The sequence below is a fragment of the Mirounga angustirostris genome, unplaced genomic scaffold (assembly GCF_029215605.1).
Source record: "Mirounga angustirostris isolate CCGP_5_RB_7025 unplaced genomic scaffold, mMirAng1.0.hap1 SCAF_10, whole genome shotgun sequence".
Taxonomy (NCBI): Eukaryota; Metazoa; Chordata; class Mammalia; order Carnivora; family Phocidae; genus Mirounga; species Mirounga angustirostris.
The window spans coordinates 49,089,507-49,106,905 of NW_026991718.1; the positions used below are offsets into that span (position 1 = coordinate 49,089,507).

At 35.3% G+C, this 17,399-nt stretch overlaps 1 protein-coding gene and 1 pseudogene across 7 annotated transcripts in view; both read right to left on the reverse strand.

Moving 5' to 3' along the window:
* ALMS1 (ALMS1 centrosome and basal body associated protein) overlaps positions 1-17,399 on the reverse strand; it is a 216,706-nt gene that overhangs the window by 153,062 nt on the left and 46,245 nt on the right. For 6 of the 7 annotated variants that reach the window (XR_010405594.1, XR_010405592.1, XR_010405593.1 and 3 more), the window contains exons 4-7: positions 16,074-16,191; positions 12,859-14,998; positions 12,592-12,741; positions 7,054-7,213 (exon numbers count right to left, since the gene is read on the reverse strand). Coding sequence is in view for 4 of the 7 variants with exons in the window: in XM_064572311.1 (XP_064428381.1) it covers positions 7,054-7,213; positions 12,592-12,741; positions 12,859-14,998; positions 16,074-16,191 (2,568 nt within the window). In the remaining 3 variants the exon portion in view is untranslated. The remainder of the gene's footprint in view (positions 1-7,053; positions 7,214-12,591; positions 12,742-12,858; positions 14,999-16,073; positions 16,192-17,399) is intronic. The other variant, XM_064572313.1, reaches the window with a different exon arrangement.
* On the reverse strand, positions 15,288-15,405 carry LOC123852260 (U4 spliceosomal RNA; annotated as a pseudogene).

Here is a 17,399-nt window from a genome sequence, read left to right on the forward strand (position 1 = left end):
ACCGTCTGCACTTTACATATAAAGAAATTAAGTTTCAAAGATGGAAGATATAATATTGCTTCTCAATATGGAGATCTTATTAACTTGAAGATTCTGATTCAATAGGTCTAGGGGTAGGATCTGAAATTTTGCATTTCTAACAAAATCACAAATAATGTCCCATACTTTTGGCCCTCAGACCACATTTTTTTTTTTAAGATTTTATTTATTTATTTATTTATTTGACAGAGAGAGACACAGTGAGAGAGGGAACACAAGCAGGGGGAGTGGGAGAGGGAGAAGCAGGCTTCCCAAAGAACAGGGAGCCCAATGCGGGGCTCAATCCCAGGACCCTGGGATCATGACCTGAGCTGAAGGCAGATGCTTAATGACTGAGCCACCCAGGTGCCCCGCTCAGACCGTATTTTGATTGATAAAGAAATGTAACTTCTGGGGCGCCTGGGTGGCTCAGTTGGTTAAGAAATGTAACTTCTCCAGAATTCTACAGTAAATGACAAAAAGAGGTACTTTAACCTTTGAATTCTAACTCCAAATTCTGAACTCTTTTCACTAAATTATTAGTGACTGCTATTCTAAACCCAATAGTGAGCTTCAAAAAAGCAACTAAATATAGAATTAAATGAGTTCAGGAGTGAAGTATAAGGTAAGGAAGTACATTACCAAGTACTAACTCTTCAGGAAAACTAAAGGAGAAGGGATGAATGTAATCTGCATAGTAACCTGAAAAGAAATAGAAGTTATGGAAAGTTTTATGAGAGAAAAAGACTCAAGAAATTAATAAAGCAAAACACATTAACAGAGTGAACAACCAATGGCTCACAGAGGAAATCAAAAGAGAAATCAAAAAATACCTTGAAATAAATGAAAATGGAAATACAATATACCAAAACTTATGGGGTACAGTAACAGCAGTTCTAAGAGGGAAGTTCAGTGATAAATGCCTACCATCAAGAAATATCTCAAATAAACAACCTAACTTTACATCTTAAAGAACCAGAAAAAGAACAAACAAAGCCCAAAGCCAGTAGAAGGAAGAAAACATAAACCAGAGCAAAAATAAATGTAGTAGAGACTAAAAAGACAATAGAAAAAAAAAAAAAATCAATGAACCAAAGATCTGGTTCTTTTAAAAGATAAACAAATTGACAAATCTTTAGCTAAAATCACTACCACCCCCACCCAAAAAAACCCAGAGAGGACTCAAATAATAAAATACAAAAATGGAAAAGGAAATATGACAACTGGTATCACAGAACTATAAAAGATCATAAAAGACTTTCTAAAAATAATGTTACATCAACAAGTTTGACAACCTAGAAGAAACATATAACCTACCAAGACTGAATCATGAAGAAGTAGAAATGTGAACAGACCAATTACTAGTAAGGAGATTGAATCAGTAACCAAAAGTGTCCCAACAAATGAAACTCCAAAACCAGATGGCTTCACTGGTGAAGTCTACTGAACATTCAAATAATTAATACCAAAATATCTCAAATTCTTCCAAAAAATAAAAGGGAACACTTCTAAACTCATTTTATAAATCCAGCATACTCTGATACCAAAACCAGACAAGGAAATTACAAAAAAGTAAAATTATAAGCCAATCCCCCTAATGAACATAGATGTAAAAATCCTCAACAAAATATTAGCAGACTGAATTCAACAATACATTAAAAGAATCATATAACATGATTAAGTGGGCTTTATTCCAGGAATGCAAGGATGGCTCAATATCTGCAAATCAATCAATATGATACACCAATATTAACAAAATTAAGGATAAGAATCATGTGATCGTTCAATGGATTCAGAAAAAGCAACTAACAAAACTCAACATCCATTCATGATAAAAACTCTCAATAAAGGGGATGTCAAAGGAACATACCCCAACATTACAAAGGCCATATATAAAAGCCCATAGCTAACATCACACTCAACAGTGAAAAGCTGAAAGCTTTTCCTCTAAGATCAAGAAGAAGATAAGGGTTCCCATTCTCACCACTTTTATTCAACATAGTATTGGTAATCCTAGCCAGAGCAATTAGGCAAGAAAAAAAGGGGAGGGGGGAGGCATCCAAATAGGCAAGGAAGAAGTAAAACTGTCTCTATTTATAGATGACATGGTATTACACATGGAGACTCCTAAAGACTCCACCAAAAAACTGTTAGAACTAATAAATTCAAGTAAAGTTGCAGGATACAAAATTAACATAAAAAGATCAGTTATGTTTTTATACACTAATAAAGAACTATTAGAGAAGTCAAGAACACAATCCCATTTACAATTACATAAAAAAAAAAACACCTAAGAATAAATTTAACCAAAGGGGTGAAAGATCTGTACATTGCAAAATACAAGACATAGATGAAAGAAGTGGAAAAAGACTCAAATAAATGGAAAGATAATCTACACATCTGAGAAGCTCAATGAACTCAATGTAGGATAAACACAGAGATCCACACAAATACATCATAATCAAAATGTTGAAAGACTGAGTATCCTGAAAGCAGCAGGAGAAAACAAATCACATACAAGGGAATGCTAATAAGATCAATAGTTGACTTCTCATCAGAAACAATAAAGGCCAGAATACCATATGGGAAGACAAATTCAGAGTGCTAAAACAAAAAGATTATCAACCAAGCATTCTAAACTCAACAAAACTATCTTTCAAAAGGATGAAATAAAAACATTCCAGGTAAATAAAAACTAAGAGAATCTGTTGGTAGCAGAACCATCATACAAGAAATACTAAACGAATTCTACTCAGGTTGAAAGCAAGTGACACCAGACAGTAATTTGAATTTATAAAACAAAACAAACAGTGCTAGTAAAGATAATTATGTAGGTAATTACAAAAAGAGAGCATATTTGCATATTTCTTTTCCTTTCTTCTCTTAACTGATTATAAAAGCAATTTTACACAAAGCAATATGTATTAACTATATTAGTGGGGCTAAAATGTAGAAATGAAACATATTTGATAATAAACATCAAAAGGAGGCAAGTGGGAGCAAAGCTGGAGTGGAGTAAGGAAAAGACACTGGATGGTAACAAATCCACAGGAACAAATAAAGAGAATTAAAAAATAGTAAATGAGAAGATTAATATAATTAACTCTAAATACTTGCTCTCCTTACTTCTCTCAACTTCTTAAAAAATACAAAAATTATAAAAATAAGTATAATAATGTAACAACATATTCTTGTGTGTTTGTAACACATACAGGTATAATATGTATAGCAATAATAGCACACACAAAAGAGAATAGAGCTATATAGGAGTAATGTCTCTGTATCACACTGTAATTAAGTTAGTATAAATCAGGTATATATTCTAAATAAGATAAATTTTGTAAGCCCTAGAGCAACCACTAGAATATAACTGGAAAAATTAACTAGAAAATAATTAAAGAAATTAAAACGTGACACTAGAAAATATTCATTAAGTCCAATAAAAAGCAGTGAAGGAGGAACATAACAAAAAAACATGAAACATGGAAAACAAAAAGTAAACCCAGGAAATATATATCCAATCTTAATCAATAATGACATTGAACATGAACTGATTAAACAGTCACATCAAAAGGTAAAGACTGTCAGTTTGGATTTAAAAAAAAAACAACAAATCACAAGATCCAACTATAAGCTGTTTACAAGAGATACACTTTAGATTCAAAAAAACAAATAGGTTGAAAGTAAAGGGATAAAAAACATATGCCATACAAGCAGCAAGCATAAGAACTGAAGTGACTATACTGATGTAAGAGAAAATAGACCTTAAAACAAAAAACATAACTAGAATTAAAAGGAGACCATTTATAACAAAAAGGTCAATCCATCAGGAATATATAACAATTATAAACATAAATGCACTTAATAAGATATGAAGCAAATATGACAGTAAAATGATAAAACAGACAAACAATAATAGTTGAAGATTTCACCAGCTTACTTTCAAAAATAGAGAAAACTAGGCAGAAGATCAACAAGGATACAGAAGACTTGAACACTATAAACCCACTAGAACTAAGAGACACATATAGAACACACCACCTAACAATAGCAGAATGCACATTCTTCTCAAACGTAAACCATACATTCTACAGAATAAACTATACACTAGGACATAAGAGCAACCCTCAATAAAATTTAAATGAATTAAAATCATACAAAGTAGGTGTTCTCCAACAAAAATGGAATCAAATGAGATATTAATAACAAAAGGAAAGTAAAAAATCTGTGGAAATTAAACAAGACATTCCCAAATAACCACAGGGTCAATGAAAACAAATTGCAATGGAAACTTAAAAATATTTTAGATGAATTAAAACAAAAACACAACAAACCAAAACTCTGAGCATGCCATTAAAGTAGTGCTTATAGGAAATTTATCAATGTAAACACCTATATCAAAAATAAAGTCTCGGGGTGCCTGGATACTCAGTTGGTTAAGCATCTGCCTTCAGCTCAGGTCTCAGGGTCCTGGGATCAAGCCCCACATCAGGCTCCCTGCTCAGCAGGGATTCTGCTTCTCTCTCTCCCTTTGCCCCTCCCCACAGCTCATGCTCACACACACTCTCTCTCTCTCTCAAATAAATAGATGAAAAATCCTAAAAAAAAAAAGTCTCAAATCAATAACCTATTCTTTCATCTCAAGAAAGAGTAAAAAGCACAATCTAAAACTGAAGTGTGAAAGGAAGGAAAAAATAAAGACTAAAATGGGAATAAAACAGATTTAAAAGTAGAGAAACAGAGATCAGAAAAAGTAGAGAAACCAAAGTTTCTTTCCTTGAAAAGATGAACATAATTGACAAAATTTAGCTAGACTTACCAAAAAAAGAGATAGAAAACTCAAATTATTGGGGCACCTGGGTGGCTCAGTTGGTTAAGCGACTGCCTTCGGCTCAGGTTATGATCTTGGAATCCCAGGGTCGAGTCCCACGGGGGCTCCCTGCTCAGTGGGGAGTCTGCTTCTCCCTCTGACCCTCCCCCCTCTCGTGCTCTCTCGCTCAATCTTGCTCTCTCAAGTAAATAAATAAATAAATAAATAATCTTAAAAAAAAAAAGAAAACTCAAATTACCAAAATCAGGAATGAAAGAAGAGGTATTACTACCAATCTTCCAAAATAAAAAGGATTATATGGGAATACCATGAACAACTATATCCAACAAATTAGATAACCTAGCTGGCATGGATGAATTCCACAATGGACACAAATTATGAAAACTGATTCATGAAAAATATAAAATATAAATAGACTTATAGCAAGTAGAGAGATGAAATTAGTAATTTTAAAACTTCTACAAAGAGGCAGGCAGCTTTACAGTTGAGTTTCACCCAATAAAAACTAATACCAATCCTTTACAAATTCTTCCAAGAACTAGAAGATAATGCTTCTCATCTCAACTAGTGACATCAGCAAAACTAGAAGAGATAATGCTTCTTACCTCAACTTGTAACATTAGCATTATCTTTGTACCAAAACCCAATAATAACAAAAGTCACAACAAATCTACACACCAATACCTACTATGAATATAAACACAAAAGTCCTCAAAAAATTACTGACAAAACAAATCCAACAACATACAAGAAGGATTGTATGCCATAACCAAATGGCATATATAACTAAGACTGCAAGGTTGGTTATATGAAAATTAATAATGCACTATATTATTAGAATATAAGACAAAAACCATATGGTCATCATAAAAGAGGCAGAAAAAACATTTGACAAAATCTAACACCCTTATATGATAACATGTATAAATATGCTCTAAAAACTACAGATAAAGGGGAACTTCCTCAATCTGATAAAGATCGTCTACAAAAATCCCACAGCTAACATCATACTTAATGATAAAAGACTTCATATCTTTCTACAAAGACCAGGACAAGCCAAGGATGTCTGTTTGTTCTTGCCACTTGTATGCGACATTGCACTGAAGGTTCTAGGCGGGGCAGTTGGGGAACTGAAATACATAAAAGGCATCCATGTTGGAAAGAAAGAAGACTACATTTGAACATGACATGGTCTTGCATGTAAAAATTATAAGAAATCCACACAAAAAAAGTTAGAGATAAGAAACAAGTAGTTCAAGAAGATTGCAGCTATAAAACTAACAAAATTCAACTGTATTTCCATACACTAGCAATGAATATTCCAAAAGTGAAATTAAGAAAACAATTTCTTTTTCAACAACAAAAAAATTAAAATAGAATTAATTTAACAAAAGAGTGCAAGACTTACACACTGAAAACTACAAAATATTGTTGAAAGAAATAAAGAAAACCTAAATAATGGAAAGATGTCCCATATTTATAGACCAAAGTATTTAATATAAAATGACATTTCTCAAAGGAAAAACAACCCATGTTCACAGATCTAAATATTTAATATTTTCTGATTCCCTTCCACTGCTTTCCATCCACCACATCCATCCACTCAACAAATCCCTCAACCAAGGATCAACCTATAATTCATTTTCTGCATTTAGTAGAGAAAAAAACAGAGATTCTATTAAGGCTGACAACATTACAAAATCATCTCCAACCTCAGCTGACTTCTCAGAACTACCTGCCAATTCTTTTGCTTGTTCTTGGTCAGCTGCAACTTCTATTCACTTTAACATAATTCTGAGCCTGCACCAAGCTACCCTCCTTTACCACTACCTCCCTTAGCAGATAATCTTGCTTTCTACCTCAGAACTGATCTCTCAGTCTCCTCTCTACAAACTTATTTGGATCTACTCTTCTTCTGTGCTCCATTAATTTCTTTTTTCCCTTCAAATCACAGAATGGAATACAGAAATAATAAACGGACTCTAATATCAGATTCTCCACATAATTCAGTTCTAAACATTGCCATAGAGAAGGCAATGAAAGATCAAATGATTCACTTAATAAAAGATCTGGAGATTTATAAATACACCTAATCCAAAGTTAACATTATTGCAAGAGTTCAAAAATAAAAAATTAGTTAGCCATAGCAAGGTATTTTTAACAAGCTAGTCATAAGAACACCTAATATCTCCTTTTCTACATACCTGCTATATGTTTGAGAGTCTTTTGCACAGTGTCAGGAGATACCCTCAACATCCTGAGATCTGAAGAGTGATACTCCAACTCTATGGTTGGCTCATGAGGAATAAATGGAGGCAATACGGATGAAAAAGTCTGATTAATGTCCATATTAGAACAACCTACCTATAAAAAGAGATAAAAAATTAAGAAAATAGGATTAATTTTAGGCTTCACCTGATAAAAAAAAACAAACCTCATTTTTATGAAAATGAGTACTAAGCAGTTATACCAGTTCCTTAAGCTCATATTCTCAACCCTCCTAAATTCATATACAAGTTATATCTTGTTTGGTCAATTCTAAGAAGGCTCTACAAATTATTCTTAGGGTCTGGAAGTCTGCCTATATAGAATATTACAGATAGGAAGCCTAGAAGTTTGTTCCACATAATAGTATGATCACTGAAGAATTTGAACTTTGGTATTACTCTTGACAAGCTCAAGGATTTTTTTTTTTTAAAGGACAGGTTATGGGCGCCTGGGTGGCTCAGTTGGTTAAGCGACTGCCTTCGGCTCAGGTCATGATCCTGGAGTCCCGGGATCGAGTCCCGCATCAGGCTCCCTGCTCGGCAGGGGGTCTGCTTCTCCCTCTGACCCTCCCCCCTCCCTCTCATGCTCACTCTATCTCATTCTCTCTCTCAAATAAATAAATAAAATCTTTAAAAAAATAAAAAATAAAAAAAAATAAAGGAGAGGTTATGTTGTAAAAAGGAAAGAGGAAAGAAGGAAAGAGAGAACAGGAATATTTTCAAGAAATCCACAAATATTTAGAAAAAAAATTAAAGCATCAAAGAACTGGATCTATGATCAATTACCAAAAAATATAAGTCCTCAAATTTCTTTAAACAAAAGTAGTGGGAAATACAAACTGACAGTGAAGTAAAGATTAAATGCTGAAAAAGAAGTTCTCAAAGTTCCATCAGATCCCAGCAACTCCTTACTAGAAAAGAAATTAGAAACCGATATTGGTGATGTCAGTACATAAACATATATAACTTTTCACCAAATTCACATCATACTCTCACATAAAAACAATATACCATTTTTAGGTTTATTTTCCTAAAAATATTATTCCCTCTTTTGGATGCCCTCTCAGGAGAGTCTAAAAATGTACATAAGGATAAATTTTGTTCGATCCTCTTTTATCAATGTTTTTTCATTGTGTAGTAATGAACAATCTTAGGAAGCTGGCAGGGTGTAAAAATAAATATTCTACTTCTACTGCTCTGGTCTAGGTTTCTCTACACCAGTGGTTCTCAGTTGTGGGAGATTTTGCCCCCACCCATCTCTCCCTGACCAAGAAACATCTGGCAATGTCTGGAGACATTTTTCACTGTCATAACTTTGGGCATGGGAGGGCGTGTGTGTGTGTGTGTGCGGCCACTGCCATCTAGGGAGTAGAAGCCAGGGATGTTGCTCAGCATCCTAGAATGCACAGAAAAGCCCCCCACAACAAAGAATTATCATACCCAAAAAGACAGTAGTACAGAGAAACCCTGCTCTAAACAAAGCACAAAGTTCTAAGTTTTCAATTATCCCACTCCTAAAGGAGACCTTTTTGAAGTACAGCTCATTAACATGTATCATATATGATACTTTGTGTGTGTGTCCCCAGGCACATATGTGTATTTAATAGTTTTTCTCTAGAGCTTTCAAATGTAGGAAGAAAAAAAATTTCTATTCCAATCTCAGCTTCAATACAATTTCATTAATATTACTCGGTCATAAAAAGGAATGAAAGCTGGCCATTTGCAACAACACGAACAGATCTAGAAGGTATAATGCTATGTGAAATAAGACAGAGAAAGACAAATACCATGTGATTTCACTTATGTGGAATTTAAGAAACAAAACAAATGAACAAAGAAAAAAAGAGACAAATAAAAAAAACCAGACTCTTAACTATAAAGAACAAACGGTTACGGGGGGAGGGGAGGAGATGGGTGAAATAGGTGAAGAGGATTAAGAGTACACTTATCACGATGAGCACTGAGTAATGTATAGAACTGTTAATGTACAGAATATTGTACACCTGAAAATAATATAACACTATGTTAACTATACTGGAATTAAAATTTAGTAAATAAATAAAATTTCATTATCATCAAAGCTTCAAAACATACAGACATTAGAGTAGGTAATGCAAAAGAAAATGGCATTTTCTTTTGGGTGGCTCAGCCTGTTAAGTGTCTGCCTTCGGCTCAGGTCACGATCTCAGGGTCTTGGGATTGAACCCTGCATTGGGCTCCCTACCAGGGAGCCTGCTTCTGCCTCACCCTCTTCCCCTCCCTCCTGCTCATGCTCTCTCTCTCTTGTTCTCTCTCTCAAATAAATAAAATCTTAAGGGAAAAAAAAGAAGATGTAGAATGAAAAAGATGAGAAGAATTTATTTAAGAGATCAGCAGATCTTCACTACTAATTGAAAACGGGAGAAATCAGGAAGAAAAAAACAAAACTGGTTTATCTCCCAGTCTTTAATCAATAATAAAGGAAGAATCAAAGATGACGAAGAAACCAAGACATGTTAACTTCTCTGTAAGAACTAAGAAAATCTACAAGTCAATCTGATTTCATAAAAACGTTTGAGTTCTTTTGATATAGGCAAGTTGCATTGGAGGTGATGGGAATGTTCACAAGAAAATTTCATGCAAGACAGCATTCAGGTCTACCTCAGTAGAAATATTAGGATCTAAAAATGGAGGTAATAACCATCACACACAGAAAAGCATTTAAACCTTGAGAGGAAATTAGGTACTTGGTGGAAGAGGTAAAACCAAGAAAACAAAAAGAACTCTAAAAAAGTAAACTTTAAATAATATTTAGTTACATGGCCAAGATAAGGAATACTAAAACAGTATTTTATCACAGAAGCTAAAAGTATATAATATGCTGCTACCAGGAACAAGGAGAAAGAAAGACAGGAGGAATAATGATAGACAGGAGAAAACCACTGGTGAGGGTCTAGTAATCTGGTTTCAGTGAAGTGAAGGGAACTAACAGCCAGGCAGTGCTACATACCTGACCCCATTCAATATAACAGTGCATGAGGCTGATTGTTACTATTCCTATTTCTTTATGTAGATGAGTAGAATGATCCTCCAAAGTCATCTGCCCAAGGCATGAGGCTAACAAATAACTGAACAAGGTTCTGACTCCAAATTTCCACTCTTTTCACAGCCCCAAGCTACATCATATACAAGTGGATGCCTAAACAATCATTTAAAGAAATGATGGTTAGGTATCAAAGTTAGGCAAACAAGTATGAATGACTCTTCTGAGACACAGATGAGAATAAGAAAGGAACCAAGGAGCAGGCAAGCCCTCTGAGAGCAAGCTGAGCCCTGCAGGAAGATTACTACCATATCTGGCTCCTTATTTCCGTAATACTGGCATTATAACTCCCAGACCATAGAATGGAGCTAAGAGTGAAAGAGAATACAGGGAACATCCTCCCTAAACTAAAAAAATATACTTAAGCCTACAGCTGGGGGCAAATAAAATCTGGAATAGTGGTCAGAATTAATCTTAGCATATCACTATTAACTGAATACATATCTACACTTCTTTTAAAATTGTGAGTTTTTTTAAAGATTTTATTTATTTGAGAAAGAGCGTGAGAGAGAGACAGATCACAACCAGTGGGGAGGGGTAGAGGGAAAAGCAGACTCCCCACTGAGCAGGGAGTCTGATGGGGGACTCAATCCCAGGACCCTGGGATCATGGCCTGAGCCAAAGGCAGACGCTTAACCGACTGAGCCACCCAGGCGCCCATATCTACATTTCTTTAAATATGTTTATAAAAAGTGCATAAAAAGTTGATGTGAGTTACATTAAGTAGTACTATAAAAAAAATTAGAAACTCTAAGTTTAAAATTGATCATATTTGTTTCTCATTCTTACTGAAATTCACTTTGACCAATCCCCTTCAAAACCTTCACTCTTATCAAAATAATGCAAAATCTTGGTTTTGGTTTCACTGAAGAATAGTTAAATGGGAAGGCAGTGTATGGTATAGTGGTTAAATACACAGATAAGGTTAGTTTCAGGGCACCTGGGTGGCTCAGTCAGTTAAGCGTCTGCCTTTGGCTTAGGTCATGATCCCAGGGTCCTAGGATCAAGCCCCATGTAGGGTTCCCAGCTCAGTAGGGACCTTGTTTCTCCCTCTCCCCACTGCTCGTGCTCTCTCTCGCCATCTCTCACAAATAAATTTTAAAAATCTTGGAAAGGGGCACCTGGGTGGCTCAGTCGTTAAGCATCTGCCTTTGGCTCAGGTCATGATCCCAGGGTCCTGGGATGGAGCCCCACATCGGGCTCCCTGCTCGGCGGGAAGCCTGCTTCTCCCTCTCCCACTCCCCCTGCTTGTGTTCCCTCTCTCACTGTGTCTCTGTCAAATAAATAAATAAAATCTTAAAAAAAAAAAAATCTTGAAAAAAAAAAGATAAGGTTAGTTTCAAATACTAGCTCCCCTACTTGTTCAATAATAATGAGCAAGTTCCTTAACCCTCTAAATATCAATTATAAAATGAGGATGATAATAACCCCCAGTAATCTTACTTGGTAGGACTGACCAAAGGACTAAATGAATTGATGTATATAAATAAATCTCTTAGCGTAGTATTTGAGCAGTGTAAGCTATCATTTTCATCCCCATTAAGAGACTGAAAATTAGAATTAAATAATGTCTACTTTATTATTTTATTTATTTGACAGAGAAGGAGTGAGAAAGCACAGCAGGGGGAGCGAGAAAGGGAGAAGCAGGCTCCCAGATAAGCAGGAAGCCCGATGTGGGGCTTGATCCCAGGACCCTGGGATCATGACCTGAGCTAAAGGCAGATGCTTAACTGACTAAGCCACCCAGGTGCCCAAACAATGTCTACTTTAGAATGTTGAAGAAAATAAAATTAACCTCACAGTTCTCTGTATTTTAATTTTTAATATATTCAATAATTATAAATGAAAAGTTTATCTCAATATCTTTGTTCATTTTCTCTAATCAAAAGGTCTAAAAATGATTGCAACCCAAACTAGCAGCTTTCCAATGACATACTAATCTTATATGTGGAAAAACAGGAAAAGGAGAGTAACATTAAGTACACAACATCTTTGTATAGCTATATTTAATGACTAATAAGATATAAGGATATATTATAAAGAAGCTGACAGTATCAGACAGAAGAATGGGCAATGGGACCAAAGGAACATTAAAAACCAACAGAGGCAAGGATCCAGGCAAATGAAGTCTTGTATAAAAGAAAGGTTGACACAAAACTTTTCCAAGACACCACAAAACTCACTAACTCTTATGGTCTATGAAACACAAACATTTATTTTATGCCAACCTCTAACAAATTAATGGAGCATATTCTTGGATATCAGATGAAGACAAGATTGTAAGTCACATGTCGGTATTAGAGGATATAAAAGGGCCCTTTACTTTCACCCCCATTTTTCAACTAAAATATTCTTTCCCTACCCCACAAGAAATGTCAAACAGAATAACTTACAGGCTCCTCAAAATCGCTCTCTTCCTTAGATGGCAGTTCTAAGGCAGACTGCCAGGGCAGGGAGCTGTCACAAACCTCTAGATCATCAAGCACATTTTTAAAACCTGCTAGCGCAATGCACTCAGCAGTCAAGTCACCTTGCTCATGTACCTGTTCATAAAATTAAAAAAAAAAGAAAGTAAAATTAAAACAAGTAACAATACCATTTCCTGAAATAATACTGGAAAACACCATGTTTCCCCCAACTATCATTTTATTGTGTCTCACCTCTCTTTGTAGATCAGCAACTCTTGTACTGCACCCAATAGCATTTTCATCTAGGTTACAGCATTCAGTATCATCATCCAGAGTAGAGGTGTCAGATTCAGCCTTCCCCTGCAGGCCCTCTACAAAATAGGAGTCATTTTGCATAATTGTATTTATAGTAAAACAGGATTTGGCTCCCATAGGCCGAGGAATTTTACCTTGGCCTACATCAGCTTTCAGCATTGACTCTTGGCTGACTGCAATTAATGATGCATTACTGGTCATTGGTAAAGCACCTTGTGACTTAGCATCACATGTCACCAAGTTTGCTGAAAAGCTGCTTCCTACAGTTGCAGATGGACCTTCAATGATGTTACTAGAGTTTACATTCTTAACCAAAATATAGTTTGAGGAATCTGCAACTTCTTCAAATCTTCTTAAATCTTGTAAAACCATAGAATCTGAAGTCGATACTTTCATTGGATAAAAAATGTTTGAAGATCCTACCTTTTCTGCAAGGTCAAGATCAGGAACAGACTTTACCTTCCCAATGGGAAGAAATGGTTCACTGTCTAGATCGCACTGAAATAAAGCTGACTGTGCTTTGCCAAGACGAACAGCCTGGCTGTGAGATTTTTCACTTAAAGCAGCAGGTGACTTATGCTCTGGAATAAGAGGAAGTGGCTTAATGACCATTTCCTGAGGAGTACTGGGGAGTGATTTTAAATCAAGATGCCAATCCAGGGAGCTTTCATCGTTACCTTTTTTATGCAACAATGGTTTTGAAGCCACTAATTCAAACACCCCAGGAGTAGACTGATAACGTGGATGACTAAACTCATCAAAGAAAGAGTTTTCATCATTATAATTTAATAGGGAAAGATGTGAATTTTTGGGTTCACTTTCTTGGCTGTCATTTGTTAAAGACTTACTGCTGTCAGTTTGGATTTCATTTCCTGTGCTCTCTTTCTTGGAAGGCTCAATAGAGGCAATAACTACCTCAAAGGCTACATTTTCAGAGGCATCAACACTTTTTCCACCAAAAGCAGAAGTTGCCCTTTGGTTTCTTTCCTCTTGTAAATACAGTTGTTCTGATGTCTCACTCAAGTTAGACTTAATAGTCTGAAGAGGACCACCAGAAACCTCCATCTTAGAGGTACCATACTGCCTAGAGTGTATATGTATTTCTGAAACTTTTACAGAATTATCAGGAACTACAACATTCTCAATAAACTGTGTATCTGAAGATCTGGGATGCATCTCTGAAAATACTAAAGTACTTCTATTCTCCTTTAGTTCAAAACCTTGAGATAATTCTTTCCCCAGACCTTCTTCATTTCTTTCATACCCCTCCAAAGAATCCATCATTCCTTTCACCCCATTCTCGGCTGGAGCCCTTAAATAAACACTCTCAAAATAATGACTGTGAGCTGTCAAGGGAATGCCCTTTCCTCTTCTTTCCAACAGACAATGCAACAAAGAATGTGACATTTTGTTATTAAAATGAGGAGCAACTTCATGTGGAAAACAAACACAGTCCTTACTGATCACATATGTTTCTGGATGGTGTGAAGCTTCCTGTTTGCTCCACGGCGTACGTGAAAAAGGGGCACGAAAATTGTCACTTCCCTTAGGAATTTTATTTTTTTCAATTATGTCAGATGAATCTGAATAAGAATCATGATACCCATTGGTTAAATAATTTTCTGACTGCTGTAAAGCTTTCTGTTTCCAATACTGCACATGAGAACAAGAAGCGTCAAAACTGTCACTTCCTTCAGGAGTCACGTAGTCATCACTTGTGTAAGATGAGGTTGAAACAGAAACTTGACCTTTATCAGCTAAACTGGTTTCTGGCTCCTGAACTTCTTGTGTCTTCCATGCCATATAGGAACAAAGAGCATCATAACTATCGAAGTCTTTGGGGGTTTTCAGTTCATCAACTGTATCAGACGAAATAGTATCTTCTTTAGTCCCTTGTTCAAAAGGTAAAAAAGAGCGCTGACACTCAGCTGTACTAGCTATAAGCAAGTGCGGAGATACACTAATGCAACTGTTAACTAAGTCTGAAGCTACTTCTGAGGCTGCCTGGAATAAAGCTTCACTAACTTCCGACGGTCGAGAAAACCATTCAGTATCTTCAGACTTACCAGGAATTCCCCTGAAAATATACAGTTAAAAACAAATAAATAACACATTAAAAACATTTTTTTAAATACTAACATGAAAAATACAAAACTGTTATGTCACTGAAATTAAGATTATTTGGAAAGCGTGTTGAAAAAACAAAGTTCTAATTTCAAATTCCCTTAAAGTAGTTAGTGACTGAACAAGGCAAATTTTTTGTAAACAGAATATGAACTCCCATCCTATGACCCTGGTATTGTCTCAGCCTTCTCCTAAAACAATATTATCAAAAAATAGGAATATATTCATACTACCAAAAAAGATTAAATTAAAAATTCAAACTTTACTATTTAAAATGTTTATCACCTACCATAATTTAATTAGCAATAATCGCGCCTCAGATAAACCTCATTGGCTACAATACTGCCACTGCGCAAAGCTTACCGTAATTTAATACTCACTTAACTTTCACTAATTCTTTCACTAGCCATTTACTGGGCTCTTGAAAACCCCTTAAGAGGTGATCTACTCCTAAAACACAGCAGTAACCTAATTATTGGTTGACTATTATATACAGAACACTTTTTCATAATTAATTTTAAGGTAATACATAGCAGAAGGGCAAAGGTTTTTACTCTGTAAACATCTTCAGGTGTTTTTTTTAAACACTTTTATTTGAGAATAGTTGACACACATTATTACATTAGTTTCAGGTGTACAACACATGTCATGGTTAAGCACTGCAGAATGAATAGAACTGTCAAAACACTACGTTGTTCACCTGAAACTAACATAATGTTATATGTCAACTATACTTCAATAATAAAAATTTAAAAATAAAATAAACTATGCATAAAATGCTAAAATACATTAAAAATTAAATAAACTACAGTTGCCTGGCTCATTTTTACACACGTATTACTATACCATATTAATACGCATCATGTCTTAACTTAGGGCCTTGTTACCTTCCAAGTGTGTGCTGAAAATATCTAACCCCCACTCCAAAGTCTCACCTTAGCCTGAAGTCATTAATATTAGCAACAACTTAGAACAAGAAAAGAAAGAGTAGAAAGTTTACATGCAAATAAAAAAATAAATCACCCTACCTCAGAGGTGCAAAATCTAGTTCACTCTGTTGAAATAAGGAATCAGACCCAAACTCTTGATCCTGTGTCAAACATGTCAGCAAAGGCAAATCAGGAGAAGCAAAGTTGTCTTGAATGACTGCAAAGTTTCAAGTATAAAAATGTTGGGAATGCTGAAAGTTAACTGCTTAGCTTCCTCACGTACTACTTTAAAGAACCTAAATACACAGCCATCTGGAAGATTCTACAAGCATCAGAATGATAACATAACAGTAGCAGCAGCAACTCCCATTTATTCATCACCTGAAAAGTTTCAGGCACTTAACGTACAAAATTTCAATGATAACCCTGAAGGACAGGTATTACTATACCCATCTTACAGCTGAGGAAACAGGATTATAAAATTTAAGAAATATTAATTTGCCCACATTCAAATAGCTTTAAGTGTTCGAATGAGAACTGAACCTAAACACTCTCTTAGCAAGTGCTCTTAACCATTGTGAGTGTTTCCTTCCGTCTTAAATCAAAGTGTAGTCCATAGGTTCCTGGGCATCCCTAAGACATTCTTAGGAGGTGCCTAGAGTCAAAATTATATTCAAAATAATATTAAGATGTCATTTGCCTTATTCACTCTCATTCTCTCACAAGGGTATGGTAGAATTTTCCAGAAGCTACATCATCTATGATATTAGCAACATACTGAATGCAAAAGCAGATATCAGAATCTACCTCTCTTCTCTTAGGTTAAACATTACAGAGATTTTTTTTCTTAAATAAAACAATGCTACTCCTCTAAATATTTTTGTTTTGGAAAATACTTTTCTTAAAAAATATGTAGGGGCGCCTGGGTGGCTCAGTTGGTTAAGCGACTGCCTTCGGCTCAGGTCATGATCCCAGAGTCCCGGGATCGAGTCCCACGTCAGGCTCCCTGCTCAGCAGGGAGTCTGCTTCTCCCTCTGACCCTCCTCCCTCTCATGCTCTCTGTCTCTCATTCTCTCTCTCGCAAATAAATAAAATCTTAAAATAAATAAAATAAATAAATATGTAATTCGTGTTAACATGCAATGGAGCTATTATTTTTTAATGAGTTAATAAATATTTTAGAAATTTCTAAGTTTTAATTTCTAACATGGGAAGTATCAACAACCCACATAAACAAAAGCTCTTTGAAGTCCTTGGTAATTTTAAAGTATGTAAAGGAGTCCTGAGACCAAAAAGTTTGAGAACTGCTGATTTAAAGGAAAAATAAGTCTTGTGGATTCCTGAATGTCAGCTTAAATAATTCTTATTATATGTGCCTAAATATGTACAAACTAGGTATAAACTCCTTATTACTTACACCATTTA